Below are 15,707 nucleotides of genomic sequence, written 5' to 3' on the forward strand. Positions count from 1 at the left end.
TTTTTATATACAACACCAAAGGCATGATCCAAGAAAGAAACAATGAATAGACTAACTTCATTAAAATTAAAAACGTCCGTTCTGCAAAAGACAATGGGAAGAGAATGAGTAAACCAGCCACCGACTGGGAGAAAATATTGGTGAAAGACACATTTGATTGAGGACTGTTATCTAAACACAAACAACTCATAAAACTCAACAATAAAGAAAATAACCCAATTAAATAAATGGACCAAACACTTTAGTGGGCACGTCACCAAAGAAGATATAGATATGGCCAATGGGATTATGAAAAGATGCTCCAGATCATATGTCATCAGGGAAATGCAAATTAAAACAACAATGAGGGGCACCTGGGTGGCTCAGTGGGTTAAAGCCTCTGCCTCCAGCTCAGGTCATGATCCCAGGGTCCTGGGATCGAGCCCCACATCAGGCTCTTTGCTAGGTAAGGAGCCTGTTTCCTCCTCTCTCTCTCTGTCTGCCTCTCTGCCTACTTGTGATCTTTCTCTCTGTCAAATAAATAAATAAAATCTTTAAAAATAAATAAATTAATTAAAACAACAATGAAATACCACTGCATACCTATTAGAATGGCTAACATCTGGAACATTGATAACACCAAATACTAGCAAGGATGTAAAACAACAAAAAAATCTCATTCAGGGACGCCTGGGTGGCTCAGTAGGTTGAGCCTCTGCCTTCCACTCAGGTCATGATCTCAGGGTCCTGGTATCGAGCCCCACATCGGGCTCTCTGCTCAGCAGGGAGCCTGCATCCCCCCACCTCCTCTGCCTGCCTCTCTGCCTACGTCTGATCTCTCTCTCAGTAAAAAAAAAAAAAAAATCTCATTCAGTGCCGATAGGAACGCAAAATGGTATAGTCACTTTGGAAGACAGTCTGTTCTCTTACAAAACTAAGCATCCTCTTACCATACAATCCAAGCAATCAAGCTCCTTGGTATTTACCCAAAGGAGTTGAAAGCTTATGTTCTCACAAAAACCTGTATGCAGCTGTTCATAGCAGCTTTATTCATAATTGTCCAAATTTGGAAGTAACGAAGATGTCTTTCAGTAAGTGAATGGATAAATAAATATGGTACATCCAGAAAATGGAAAAATTCAGAGGAAAAAAAAAAGATACAAGCTATCCAACCATGAAAAGTCACAAAGGAAACTTAAATGTATATTTCTCAGAAACCAGTCTGAAAAGGATATACATGCATGATTCCAACTGTATGACGTTCTTGAGAGGACAAAACTACTGAAACAATAAAAAGATCAGGTGTTGTCAGGGGTGGCAGGGAGAGGGGTGAATAGGTAGAGCACACAGGATTTTTAGGGCTGTGAAAATATTCTGTATGATGCTACAGTGATGTACACATATTGTCTATATTTGTCCAAATCCACAGAATATAACAACTCCAAGACTGAACTCTAATGTAAACAAAGGACTTCGGGTGATTACAATGTGCCAGTGTAGGTTCATCAACAAACAGACACACCACTCTGCACGAGTGTTGATAATGGGAAAGGCTATGCATGGGTGCAGGCAGGAAGCATAGGAACTCCCTGTACTTTTCTCTCAATTTTGCTGGGAACCTAAAACCACCCTTTAAAAAAGTCTTTTTAAGTACTTTTTAAAAATCTGTATTTCAGGCTCGGGCGCCTGGGTGGCTCAGTGGGTTAAAGCATCCAACTCTTGGTTCTGGCTCAGGTCACGATCTCAGGGTCATGAGATCAAGCCCTGCATTGGGCTCGCACTCAGCAGGGGGTCTGCTTGGGATTCTCTCTCCCTCTCTTTCTGCCCCTCTGTCCCCCCCCACACACAGTCTCTCTTTCTCTCAAATAAAGAAATCTTTTTTTAAAAAAATTTTTAAATCTATATTTCATATGTTTAAAAAAAAAAAGCATAAGGAGGCAAGTGAATGAATATTAAGCCACTTAAGATTAAGGGTCCACACAAGGGAAGACAAGACAGTGAAGAGAGGCAGACTGCTATTCTCTGAAATGGCTCCAAGAAGAAGCAAACTACTACATTAAGATCTGAGATGATCATCAAGAAATAAGTTCCTGGAAATGTGAGATATTAGAGAGAGTAACTGAGGAAAGAAGAGAGTCGCCTTCCCTGAAGACCCCTGAGAGATAAGACCAGCTAGTGAGCGCCACCCTAAGGTAGGCACAGGATGGTTCCCTACTAAATAGAAACCCGTGCCAACCAGATGTCCTACAGGAATCTCCTAAAAGCCCATCTCAAGATCAAATCTTGATCAATCTTACTTTTTTCTCTTCCTCCTCCTCCAACTCCTCCGCCTCCAACTCTGAATCTTCCTCTTCTTTCCCCAAGCAGGAATCTGGGCTGCTAGCCCCAGAGAGCCTTAAGTCTAGAACAGGAATAGGAAGGAAAAGCTAAAGAACGGATCCAATAAATTAGATGATGAGATAAAAGTGCTAATCCCGGAGAAGCAGTCTTCTAACTCTGCCTTTCACGTCCCAGTGGTCTTTTTTCCATAAAACATGGCCCTAGAGTATCACGGCTCCACCTTTTCCAAAGTCCCATCACTCCTCAACATGCACCCTCCCTCCCCACCCTCTTTTTCCCTCCATTCCTCTTCCCCCATCCCTCTCTCCATCCACCCCCCCTGGACACTCGGTCAATGGCATTCATGGACAGCCTCCTATTAGAGAATCCAGAACTAGGTGGATGACATTGGATACAAAATAAAGGTTCAGTTGCTGCCCTCATGAAGGACCTCCCTCTCTAGTCCTCATCCTCCTACTGATCCTACCTTTTCCTTCCCCACTTCTGTCAGATCCATTATATCGGCTCCGGAAACCAAACAAATTAACCCGTTCCTAAGGGAACCAAGAAATAAAAGCATCAACCACTATCTCCCGGGGACGATTTTTGCCCTCTGCCTTTAAGACTTTAGTTATGGACTTTATATTCATATTCTATACCATTTTTATCTGAAGTTTGTGTTCTGTTTATCTCAATTTCTGTGAAGATCAACTATATAATATATTTTAATATTATCTTTACATTATTTTTATATTATGTTATATAATTATATGCTATATTATTATAATCTCTTTTTTCCACTTTTTTAAAGAATTCAGTCTGTCATTCTCCACCACACCCCCAAAGGCAGAATTTGAGGATAAACACTGACCCTGCATAAAAGAGAGGTTAAGACACGTTCATCTGAGATCTAAAGTTAAATAGGGAGGTAGGATGCCTCCTACTAGAAAACGTCTCTCTGTGGGATGAGAGAGGATCCTATTTGTCCAAGGGTAGGGGAAAGAATAAGTGATTTAAGGAGTCAAGGGAATCTGACCTGGGAAGCAAAGACTAATTCTAAGACTGAATGATGGGGAAAGACAAGCCACTTTTCTGTAGTACAGAGTATATGGTTTGCTTTGTGAGCAGGTGTGTGGTCTGAACGATCTCCCACCTGAATACTGATCTGTTCTGCCTCTTGAGCCATCGTCAGGGCTGCTCCCAGTTTCTGGTTGCAGTCCTTGTTCCTGCACTTTTTCTGAAATAGAAGAAGATTAAAGTCAATGATGAATATTAAAGAAGTGACTCCAACATACTGCCACTCACCAGACAGGATCCTTAAACATGTTTATTTCCAGTTCCTGGTATTGATACGATACTCCTATTCTTAATATTTTGCGCTTAGAGGCATAATCTCCCTTTATTTCTCCATAACAAACCTGTTATCAATTGCTAGCAATACAGTCAACCAATATTTTGGTGTCCTCTCCACAGTAAATCCCATATACATTTGGAGAGGCAAGATTAAAGGAGCTCAAGTGATTCCACTGTTAAGCTTCTCACAAACTTCTTCAAATCCAGATGCTTGGTTTAATACTGCCTGATTTTTTAAGGCCCCCAGAGGGGCTGGACCTATGCTCATTTTTAAGGCTGGTTGAAACCGAAGAGCTTATAGGCAGGAAACATTATTTAGTTCATTCATTGGTTCTCAACCAGGGGAAGTTTTTGCCTCCCAGAAGATATTTGGTGATGTCTAGAAACAATTTTTTATGGTGGTCACAACTGAGGCCAGGGGCAGGAGCATCCTTGGCTAGATGCCAGAAGAACCCAGGGATGCTGTTGAACATGCTAAAATATATAAGACAGGCCTCCACAACAAAGAATTATCAGGCCCCAGATGTCAATGGTACCAAGACTGAGAAACCCTGAGTTGGAATGTGCTCTCATTTCCGCCACACCCGACTGGACTAAACTGTAGAAAATGGCCCTCTTCAGGAAGACTCCCTGCCTGCAGGCAAGGAAGGAGACTAAGAAAAATCTTTATCCTGTTGCAACAATGGTAGAAAATAGAGTCCCTCGTGAATAACTTCACCCTTGCACACTTGATCAGACATGGGACTTTCTCCCAACATAGCTTCCCCTGGGAGAAAATCAGGTTAAATAAAGGACAGATCCAGTTTTCAGGTTCCCTGTATTACCACCAAGGGTTGCTTACCATTCTGGCTAGCTCCAGGGACAGCTCCTGGAAGTTCTTCAGCATGTTGACTGGGATCCAGGCACGAGAGACTGTTTCTCCAAAAAATGTCACGTGGTATTTAGACTAAAATTTAAAAAAAAAAAAAAAATTGATTTTCTTATGGCCTCTAGTCCTTCTCCTTGCTTTGGGCCTCTAGCCAGAAAAGGTGGTGGAAGAACTGAGGATTCATAAAAGGAAGGAGGTGCTGGCCCTCATCTGATGCCATGAACCTGACCCAACTAGTCCACCTCAGTCTGCTGCTTCCAGCCTGACCTCAGAAACCCTAACCAAAGCACATTTATCAGAACCACAAATGTCCTAGTGATGGTTAAATATTTATTTTTTATAAAGATTTTTATTTATTTGACAGAGAGAGACACAGCGAGAGAGGGAACCCAAGCAGGGTGAGTAGGTGAGGGAGAAGCAGGCTCCCCGCTGAGCAGGGAGCCTGATGCCGGGCTCGATCCCAGGACCCTGGGATCATGACCTGAGCCATAAGGCAGACGCTTAACAACTGAGCCCACCAGGCACCCTAATGGTTAAATATTTAATTAGATACAAGTTTATTTCTATATGTGGGTAGTTATTTCTGTTTTTGTCACTCTAGGTAAGTGTCTATTTCTGCTGATGTCTGCTGGCTATGTCTAACTCTGTATACCTGATAGGACGGATTTGCTCATTACTCTGGCCTGAGCCAGGAAAACTCACCGGCAGGGAATCAAGATGAGAAGCAAAAAGAAAATATTCCCCCAGGTCAGGATCAGATTCTACCATGCCTGGCCACCTGGAGAAGACACTCAGGTTTAGGGACAGAAGAGGAAGGGTTTAGAAGAACACAGCACAAACTCAACAATACATATGTATAGAAAGGGGAAATAGATTTTGCAAAAAAAAAAAAAAAAAAAAAGGAATCTCAAAGATGGACATCACCCCCTTGTGGATCTCCCTGAATAGTCTACCAAATGACTAAAGTGACCTCTATCATGTACAAAGAAGCTCAAAGTCTTCCTAGTAAGAATAGGCCTTCCATCAACCCTGAGGAAAAAAATCTTCTGATTAGGGACATCTCTAAAGAAGAAACTCTCCTACACTTCGTCATTCTCTCTACTTTATATACCTGTCATATCTCAATGTTTAAACAACGACTTAAAGCCACCTTCCTTTTTCTACCTACTCAGAGTAGAATTGGTAGCCTTTTTTTCTAGGGAGATACCACCTCCACTGTGAAACCTCTAGAAAATGCATTCTTTCAAACCCACCAGGGCTTGGTACTTTCTCTCTTCCTTCATCCCATGTTCTTTCTAAGGCAGGTCTCATCTGCGTTAAAAGCGCTCTCCATTTCCTTCCCTCTCTGCTTGAATCTACCACTTCCCAGTTCATGAAGGGTTCTCTGACTGTGCCATTGTGCCCTACCAGGGGTAACCATATTGCTTGGCCCAGATGATGGATCCTGGGATGTAGGAGGCATAGGCGACATCGGTCTCACGCCCTGTCCAGGACTCCTCCGGGATGTCACAGCGATTATACCTCGAGTCTGGCAAAAGAGAGAAGGAATGAAGGGAAGGAAAAAGAACCCCATCGGGGAAAAATCTGGATGGGCAGGAGAGAGGACAAGAATGTGCAGCGGGTGGGGATCAAAAGGGCATCTGGGAGACGGGCCTGGTGGGAGACAGGCATGGAGGAAAAACAAAGACCCCTGGAGGAAAGGCAACTAGAGCTAGAGGAGGAGTGCTGCCTCCTTGTACTTTACAGAGATCCCAAACTTCTGCCTATATCCCATATTACCTCACCCTGCTTCCATCTACATAACATCATGACGGTCCTTTCTCTGAGACTCTGTAATCTCATCTGTAAGAATAATTGGGCTGGGCTAGATCATCATAATCTCTTCCAAGTAGTTTCAAACATTCTAGTGGTTTCAAACATTCTCTCTCACTTGCTTTCCCCCCATATGCCCCATATTCCTTCTTATCCACCCACCCAATACCAACAATCTAATCAAGACCAACCGGGTCAGACTAGTACCGAAGAATGGGGAATTCACTCGGAATCTACATTTAGATCCCAGTCCATTCCTACAACATAACTCTACAGGGTGTCTGCTTCTAGCCCATTATGCCATATTCATCTTGATACAACAGGATGATCGCTTTCTCTCTCCCAAACACTACAGAGACCCCTGGAATTATAACTACATCTATGACATCTTTAATCTAAGGGATACATACAGAGAAAGGGGAAGAACCATTAAAAACTAAAAAGAAGAAAAAAATCTCCAGTCCTTTCTACCTGTATTCTGGTCACAGGACCAATTATCTGGAAGCACTGAGGGGTCAACGTTCCCACAAAGCCGCCTCCACTTCTCACAGTTTGGGGAAGAACACTGGACCCAGACAAGACATTGACCTGCGAGGAGGAAAAAAAAAAAAAACTGAAATGAAACAAAGATATGCCCTTCCTTCTTCAGTCCAACTAAAATCAATGTATCTTCAAAATCACGTGGCCTTGGGAATCAACTAGTCTAGTCCTAGATTTGTAAGTGGGAAAACTAAGCTCAGAGAAGATAATCGACTTGCCGAAGATCAGTCTAAATTGGTGGCAGAGCGAAATTCGGGCCCCTGGTCTCACACATCTATCTTTCTCCTGTGCCAAACTTTTTTTTTTTAATTAATTTTTTATTTTTTATAAACATATATTTTTATCCCCAGGGGTACAAGTCTGTGAATCACCAGGTTTACACACTTCACAGCACTCACCAAAGCACATACCCTCCCCAATGTCCATAATCCCACCCCCTTCTCCCAAACCCCCTCCCCCCAGCAACCCTCAGTTTGTTTTGTGAGATTAAGAGTCACTTATGGTTTGTCTCCCTCCCAATCCCATCTTGTTTCATTTATTCTTCTCCTGTGCCAAACTATTAATCTCTCCTTCCCCCAAGGAGAAAAGGAGCGTTTTCTGTATTGACAGTTCTTAAAAAGTCTGGCCAACATCTTTCTGACTAGTGCCTCATGCTCTGCTGGCCTGTCACTACTGAAAAGTTCTTTTGAAGGGCTAACCAGCATCTCTTTTGTGTACAACATCCAGAGTTCCAATCTGAATCCCAGCTGATTTATCCGTCACCAAATCACCAAGTTGTAGTCTTTGGGACCAAAAGCCATGAGTTTAACCCCTTCCAAAACACAGAGAAAAGCCTACCAACTCAACCAACTATTCACTTCAGGCCTTGCTCAGAGGCCAAGCATTCCTTTCATCCGTTAACTTCCAAACCCTTATCCCCAGCTTTCTTTATCCCGACATCTACTAAATTGACTCAAATGTCCCTCAAAGGCTCTCCTCTCTCTGTCCTAAATTCCTCCACTATGTTCTGTGGAATTCTAGACAAGAGCAACAAAAAGTCCACATATCTTCAACTTCTTCTCTGAACATCCATCTCCTTTTCAAATCCTGGTGACGCACTAATGACAATGCCCCTACCCAACCCCACCCACCCACAGCCCTCAACGTGGAGTCTGTTCTCTCTCTCACACCCCAGGCCAGAAAGTGGGGTCAGCATCATCCTTACTCATCACCACTTCCAGACCATTACGATCCTCCTTCCTATTTAAAAAAAAAAAAAAAAAAAACAAACCTTCCTTCCTTGAGATCCATGTCATGGGATTACACTGCCCTCTCATCCCCCTTGAAAAGATGCTGGCATCTGGTTTAGCCTTCTCCTCCTCTCCACCTCCTGCCCCCATTCCAGATGACTACTGTTCTCACAGGGGTACCTCAAAGAAGCACCCCATTCTCTGAGTTCCTTGACCTTTTCCTCCAGGCCACCTCAGCAATGCATTTCACTTCCATGATGCACTCCCCTCCTGCACGCCCCACTCAGTCATCTGTGGTGACCTCACACACCCCAGAACCACTTATCCAAGCATCCCTCCCTGATAAAAATGCCCCATCCTTCCGCCTCACTTCTGCTAAGGAACTTTCATTTTATCTAGATCACTAGTCCACTGGCCCCTAATTTCTACCCAGTCTAGTAGTGACCTCCTTTCTTCACCATACTTACTCAGGTCTGACTCCTGAGGTTCAACTCCCTTGTCCTCTGTCCTTCTTCCCACCCAGCTGGCCAAACACAACCCTGAGTGAACACATTCTACCTTTCCTGTGCCTACATTCATTCAACTGAGCATTGCTAGAGAAATGTCACATTACCAGGCACATGGGTCTACACCATACCATCACAATTAATAATATCAACCAATAAGTCTCTCCAGTAAGTTCGCTTGCCCTCTGTCAAGTTTTACCTTCCATGCCTAAGCATAAGGGATGCCTTCCATCAGCCCTCAGAGAAGCAGCTGACTTACCTTTGGGTCCTTTCAAAGTAGCTCATACTATGTATCACATTCTGAATTATTTTATTTTGAAGAAAAAAGTACTGGTTGGGAATGATACATTAGTCTGAAAAGACAGCTGTAGAGCCCGGAACACGCATGTGTGTGTGGCACCACAGCAGCCACCGTGGGCCTCTGAGACCCATGCCTCCACTGCTGCTGGTAGGTGAGGCCTGCAGTGAGTGACAGGCAGGCAGGTCACCTGGGGCCTCCCTTCTTCCATGCTGAACTCCTGGGCAGCCCATGGCTGCCACCACCCCCAACCCACGATGGTGAGAACACCCAGCCCAGATATTTATCTTCTGCCTCAGCAACCAGAGAGAGTTGAACAAGGACCGAGAGAGAAAGACTATGATTTGGAGTTAGAGGTGAATACTGCTGGGCAATTCACAGAGAGGCCCTGCGGACCTGGCTCAGGCATAGACCTCCTGTGAAGGTACCCACCAGGCCAGCCCTGCCTCTGGGCTGATGGACATGGTGTCAGGACTCTGCACTGGCCCAGCGGGCCCAGGTATGCTAGAACCTTCTGTACTGGCTTCTTTTTTTTTTTCTTCTTTTTTTTAAGATTTTATTTATTTATTTGACAGAGAGAGAGATCACAAGTAGGCAGAGAGGCAGGCAGAGAGAGAGAGAGAGGGAAGCAGGCTCCCTGCTGAGCAGAGAGCCCGATGTGGGACTTGATCCCAGGACCCTGAGATCATGACCTGAGCTGAAGGCAGCAGCCTATTCCACTGAGCCACCCAGGCACCCTGTACTGGCTTCTTACCAGGGTTTTCTTCTGGTCACTATGTACTGGGCATCATGTGTCCTTGATATGATAATATACAATCTGGAAACTTTGTATACATAAAAACAGAACAATACCATCCAAAAAAGCCAGAACAAACCAAAACAAAACAAAAAGAGCTGCCAATAATAGTTTTTTTATGTTTACAGAGGAGACCAAGCAAGACTACAAAAAAGAAGGGGAGAAGAGGCCGGGGACCATAAAAATAAACACAGATCAATAAAATAAATGGTTGGTGTGAAAATAATGAATACTCATGAGCAAATGAATTGGGGGAAAAGTCATCCTAATGATGTAGAATTAGGTGTTTATGTGGCTTGGGATAAAATTTCCAATGACAGCAACACATAGTTCTTTCGAGTTTCCTTTCAAACAACTTAGAAGAGAGGATGATGTGCTCCAGAAGGCTGAGGCTCACGACACAGCTCTATGATAATGCAGACTCACAGATACCCTAAGAGCATTTCAGTGGACACCCGTTTCCTTGGGTTCTATGATTCTCCCTCCTTCCATTTCTCCCTCAGCCCCTCTTTCTGGCAGCTTCCTCCACCTTCTCCACTCAGTCTCCAAATGTTGGGGTTCCAAAGCCCAGTCATGGGCCTTCACTCCTATGCTACACTTTCTCCTAAGACAAGCTCACCCATTCCTACAGGTTTGAGACCCATCTCCACACCCGACCATACACAGATGTATAATACTTCCGACTTTTGTTCTGAGCTCCAGATTCCCACAGCCACCTCGCTCTTCGACATCACCATTTGGACGTCTCCCAAAGATCTCAAACCTAACAGGCCCAAACCCAAATGCTTGATCTTATCCCATAAATGTGGTCTTCCTCCACTTTTCCCCACCTTCTCTCACGTAACTGCTCAAGCCAGAAACCAATCATCTTTAACATACTCTCGCCTCTCTCTCACACGATATCCAATTCATTACCAAGTTCTGACAAGTTCACCTCTAAAACATATCGTAAAACCATCCGCTTTTGTTTCCAGTTTCATCATCCTCATCCGAGCCACCGAAGTACTAATCCGAGGACTCACTCGTCTACTCTTGTCCCTACATACTTCATTCTCCAATGAATCACCAAAGGGAGTCTTTTAAAACATTAATTTGATGACATCACTCCCCTGGGGAGGACTTGTCTGTGGCTTCCCACTGCACGGAGGATAAAATCTTCACTTTGTACATTTATCCAGATCCACTTTCCTGCCTTGCTTCCCCTCGCTCTCTGAACTCCGATCACGATCCTTTTAATGCCTGGATTATACCAAACTGTACTCTCCCTAAACTCTTTCTCCTACTCCTGCTCCTCCTTCAGATTTTAGCTCAACGGCCATCTACCTACAGCTGCATTCCCTGACTGGCCCAGTCTCGATTAGGTCTCCCTTATTTCCTGCGATGACACTCTATCCGTTTCCCTCACTTCACACAAACGAACTGTATTTATTAGATACTGCCCTTTCTCTTTCCTACTTCAGGAGGACTCGCCTGTCCCTGGCAACTGGCAGAAACAGGAAGACCAGTCGTTTATAGCCAGAGGCTTATACATTCATGACAATCACAATTCAACTCAACTGCCTAAAAGGAGTGGATTTTCCATTTCCCAGGGAAAATCCAATCCTTCCCTGATACCAAGAGGTGAGGGAGATGGACCACCACCACCCAGACCACCCAACTGCCCAAAGGAGACTTACATCTCCAGCTCCTTATGTTACCATGTCATTATAACAAGAGCAGTTTATTGCTTTGGGCTATCCTGTGTGATACCTACAGTTTTCTTTCTTTTTTCTTTTTCAGAGTTTTCTTTCAAGTATGTACAAGTCCGTTTTTGATGCAAGCCTGTTTTCTCCAATTGTTAACTGTATTTATTTTCAAAAATTTAAACATACTAACATATCATTTGATCTCTTTTATTTCTTATTCTAAAATTTCCCAAAATTGGGGTTCCTGAGTGGTTCAGTTGTTATCTGTCTTCGGCTCAGGTCATGATCCCAGGGTCCTGGGATCGAGCCCCGCATCGGGCTCCCTGCTCAGCAGGAAGTCTGCTTCTCCCTCTCCCACTCCTCCTGCTTGTGTTCCCTCTCTCTCTGTCTTTCTCTGTCTGTCAAATAAATAAAATCTTTTAAAAATAAATTAATAGGGGCGCCTGGGTGGCTCAGTCGGTTAAATGGCTGCCTTCAGCTCAGGTCGTGATCCCAGGGTCATGGGATCGAGCTCCACATCGGGCTCCCTGCTCAGTGGAGAGCCTGCTTCTCCCTCTCCCTCTGCCTGCTGCTCTGCCTACTTGTGCTCTCTATCTCTCTGTCAAATAAATAAATAAATAAATTTTTTAAAAAATAATAGTAATAAAATAAAACTTCCCCAAATTACCATGGTTATAACTTATAGTTCTTTATTACCTAATACACTAAAACCATGAGTTCTATGAAAGAAAGGATTATCTAATTTGTTCACCACTGTATTTCTAATACCTAGCACGCTGCCTGGAATAGAACATAAGGCATTAATAACTATGGTTAAAAGAATAAATAAATGTATATCCATGCTTTATCTTCCTTCCTTCTTATCTCAAAGGCTAAAGTGTCCTTTCTAAGAGTAAGGCCTGTGGCGCTCTTCTCATTCCCTTCAATTTCTCCTTTTTCTTTCCTTTTTTTTTTTTTTTTTTTAAAGTAGGCTCCATGCCCAGAGTGGAGCCAAACACAGGGCTTCAACTCACAACCCTGAGATCGAGACCTGAGCTAAAATCAAGAGTTGGATGCTTAATCCACTGAGCCACCCAGTCACCCCAACCTCTCCTTCTTCATAAACAATTTTCCTTTGGCATATACATACGCTAAGGACACACAGGTCAAGTCTCTTGCTTTTAAAAGAAAGTTTTTTAAAAAAGAAAAAGAAAAAGAAAAACCTTCCCTCAACTCTATCCACTCCCCTCTATTTACCATTTTCTTTATCCTGGTTTTCACATCTCAACTAATTGAAAAAGTACTTATTCTTCAACTAACTAAACTGGCAATTCACCCTTACCAACCCATATGGGTGGTCTAGTCAAGACCCTAGTAACGTCCTAATTATAATATCACTGAGCATTTTCAAATCTTTATCTTCTTTGATGTCTCTGTAGCAGCACTGGACAAGGATAAACACTCCTTCTTTCTTGAAATTCTCTCCTCCCCTGGCTTCTGTGATGTCATACTCTCCTAGACTTCCTTCCACCTCCAAAAGTTTTCTCTTAGTTCTTCGTTTTCTCCCCATGCAGCTCATTCTCTGCTCAAGCCCAAACGTTATGTTCCACCTAAAAATTATGGTGTTTCTACCCGTCACTTTTCTCTTTGCACTCCATGTCTTCATCTTAGAATTCATCCAGATTCCCAAACCTGTATTCCTGGCCCAGACCTCTTTCTCGGATGTTAAAGCTCATCACAGACCCCCCTAACTTGTCCAAAGCTGAATTCACCATCTGAAATGTGCTCTTTCTTCTATAGCCTCCATTTCAAATGATGGTTCTTTCAGCCACTCAGGTCAGAAAACAGGACCATCCTGAAGAGTTCACTCTTCCTCACCTCCCAGATCTAATTGGTAACCATATCCTACTGATCTTTCCTCCTAAAAATCCCAACTTTGTCTCTTCTTCTTCACTGCTACTGTCTATCTTCCTCACTTGGATCACTATTTCTACGGGTCTAGTTGTGTGGCAGGGTGAGCTTTCTAAAATACTAAATCTTACCAAGTTTCCCCTATTTAATGCCAGTGGTTCCTCTTTACTTTTAAAATAAAATTCAGATTCCTTAGCCTGATATGTAAAACCCTTTATGATCTGGCCCTTACATGCCTCTAGCCTTATCTCCCCCTACAACTTCCTACCCCCCCACACACACCCAAAAGCTACAACAATTAGCTCTCCTCCATAACTCTGCCAATAAATATCACTCTGACTCCCAACCCCACCTCAGTTCACCTGACTAAATTATAATTCTGACATATGGCTCAAACAGTATCTTTTCATGGAAACTTTTCCAGATCTACTCCCGACTTGCAGCTTTCTTGTTTGCCTTCTGACAGGCGTAGAACAATTTCTTCTGAGTTCATTCAGCACCTCCTCAAATTCCTGGTATACAGTAAGCACCCAACAACTACAGATTATATGGATGAATAACTGAATTAATGAAATCTTTCTCTTCCACAGTGGATATCCCTGACAAGTAGCTGGGAGAGATAAATTACAGTCTTTGCAGAAGTTCCTGCAGCAACCTAATCCTTGCCTCTCTCCATCTCTATCTTCGATTTTCAAGCCCAGGTACGTTTTCCAAATCATGCTGAGCTCACCAAAACCACTGCCTTCTCCCTTTTGTTGGTTCCTGGTCTGAGAATCATCTTGAACTGGTTTTTTCAGTTGGTCCTTCTGTCTCTGCTCGTGTGTATTTTGGGCCTTTTCCATTTTGTCATCTTCTGGGAAGACAAAACAAAACATTGTAGGGGAGGGAGATGAGGACAATCTCTGTAGATAGTAAGGGCCGGTGAAATAATGGAAAAGGAATCATAGCCTGATAGTTTCAAGTCCTGGGCTGAAGATTCTCTGCCTGCCCACCATCCCACTCCCTGATTCCATGCCATAGGTTCTTGAGCCAGATGTCAAAGTACATCTGACTATACTTACGGGCTCCCTTCTTTCCTTTGCTTAGGGAAGTTCTGTTGAATTTCTTCTCAGAGGGGACAGGATCTGGCTGGCCTGGCTTAGATGTCTTTATCACAGAGCTTACTCCAGCTTCCTTAGTGGCTGAAATCTCTAGAATATGAGGTACCATTACCCTCTCTCTGAAAATAATATTTTTTTTCTTTAGTGAAAAGGCAAAAAAGGAGGAATTTGTCATACCCTCCTTTTGAAAAGAACCCAAGGGTAAAAGGATGATAGAAGAATCCCAGGCTCTCTAAGGCCTCCTGAGGTCATGTTACCCATCTACTTGCCTATTTTTCCCAATTCAAACAGGTATCTCCTCTGAGCTGAGAGAAATCCATAGAGATACGAGAATGACTAGACAGCCAGATAACCATGTACCAATGCTAAGTGCACCCTGTGAGCAACTTGCCTCACTGGGATAAACTTACCCATCAGCATTATCATTTTCAGTAGAAGAAGCAACTCCTGGTTCCTTGTCTAACTGGGTGCATCTTATGGGCTGGGCACAGGAAGTCTCTGTAAAATCAAGGCTAGATCCCATCTCTCCCAAAACAAAATTCTATAAGCAGAGAAGCAATTAAGAAAATACTGACTCCGTTATTTCCAAACAGCAGCCTTCCACTAAAATGTCTTCCACTGATATCTGGAAGACTCCACCTCTGGGGTTTTGTCATATCACGAACTTTAAGCCTTTAAATTCTCGGGAAAAAACTACAAATCTGTATCTTTCAGCAAGCCTTTCCAGGGATAGCCAGGTAATGTCAATTTTATTTTGTGTACAGACCAGAAATTTTACATATTGTGTTTTATATAATTTGTTCCTGAAACTTTGTCTAAGAATAGAAGTACATCTGGGGCATCTGGTTGGCTCAATGGGTTAAGCCTCTGCCTTCAGCTCGGGTCATGATCTCAGGCTCCTGGGATAGAGCCCTGCATCAGGCTCTCTGCTCAGCAGGGAGCCTGCTCCACCCCACACCCCACCCACCCCACCCCCCCACCGCCTGCCTCTCTGCCTACTTGTGATCTCTCTTTGTGTCATATAAATAAATAAAATCTTTAAAAAAGAAGAAGAAGAAGAAGTACATCTAGGAATAGCTAAAAATGTCAGACTATTCCCCTTCCCCTTCTCCTCAGGTCATATGGTGAAGTGCTCAGGGCCTACTACAGAGTTCTTTATTCCAAAAGTCAAATCCCTGAGCATATGTTAAAACAGTATTGGAAACAGAAATATACAAGAGTAGATGGAAACTAAATTCTTCCAATCTGAGAAATACAAATTATCTTTTCTAAGTAGATTGTAAACATGTAAAAAGGAATTTAAGTTACATTTTTTTAAAAAATCTGAGACTG

The 15,707-nt window shown here is 43.2% G+C and overlaps 1 protein-coding gene across 8 annotated transcripts in view; it reads right to left on the minus strand.

Moving 5' to 3' along the window:
- Positions 1-15,707, minus strand: part of ZCWPW1 (zinc finger CW-type and PWWP domain containing 1) — a 33,674-nt gene that overhangs the window by 8,693 nt on the left and 9,274 nt on the right. For 5 of the 8 annotated variants that reach the window (XM_032328526.1, XM_032328525.1, XM_032328523.1 and 2 more), the window contains 10 exons: positions 14,786-14,873; positions 14,337-14,494; positions 14,006-14,128; positions 6,803-6,919; positions 5,927-6,047; positions 5,222-5,297; positions 4,493-4,597; positions 3,452-3,535; positions 2,786-2,852; positions 2,277-2,380 (listed from right to left, as the gene is read on the minus strand). In XM_032328526.1, the coding sequence (XP_032184417.1) occupies positions 2,277-2,380; positions 2,786-2,852; positions 3,452-3,535; positions 4,493-4,597; positions 5,222-5,297; positions 5,927-6,047; positions 6,803-6,919; positions 14,006-14,128; positions 14,337-14,494; positions 14,786-14,873 (1,043 nt within the window). The remainder of the gene's footprint in view (positions 1-2,276; positions 2,381-2,785; positions 2,853-3,451; positions 3,536-4,492; positions 4,598-5,221; positions 5,298-5,926; positions 6,048-6,802; positions 6,920-14,005; positions 14,129-14,336; positions 14,495-14,785; positions 14,874-15,707) is intronic. The other 3 variants (XM_032328529.1, XM_032328530.1, XM_032328531.1) reach the window with 3 other exon arrangements.

Source organism: Mustela erminea, chromosome 20 (genome assembly GCF_009829155.1).
Source record: "Mustela erminea isolate mMusErm1 chromosome 20, mMusErm1.Pri, whole genome shotgun sequence".
NCBI classification, from domain to species: domain Eukaryota; kingdom Metazoa; phylum Chordata; class Mammalia; order Carnivora; family Mustelidae; genus Mustela; species Mustela erminea.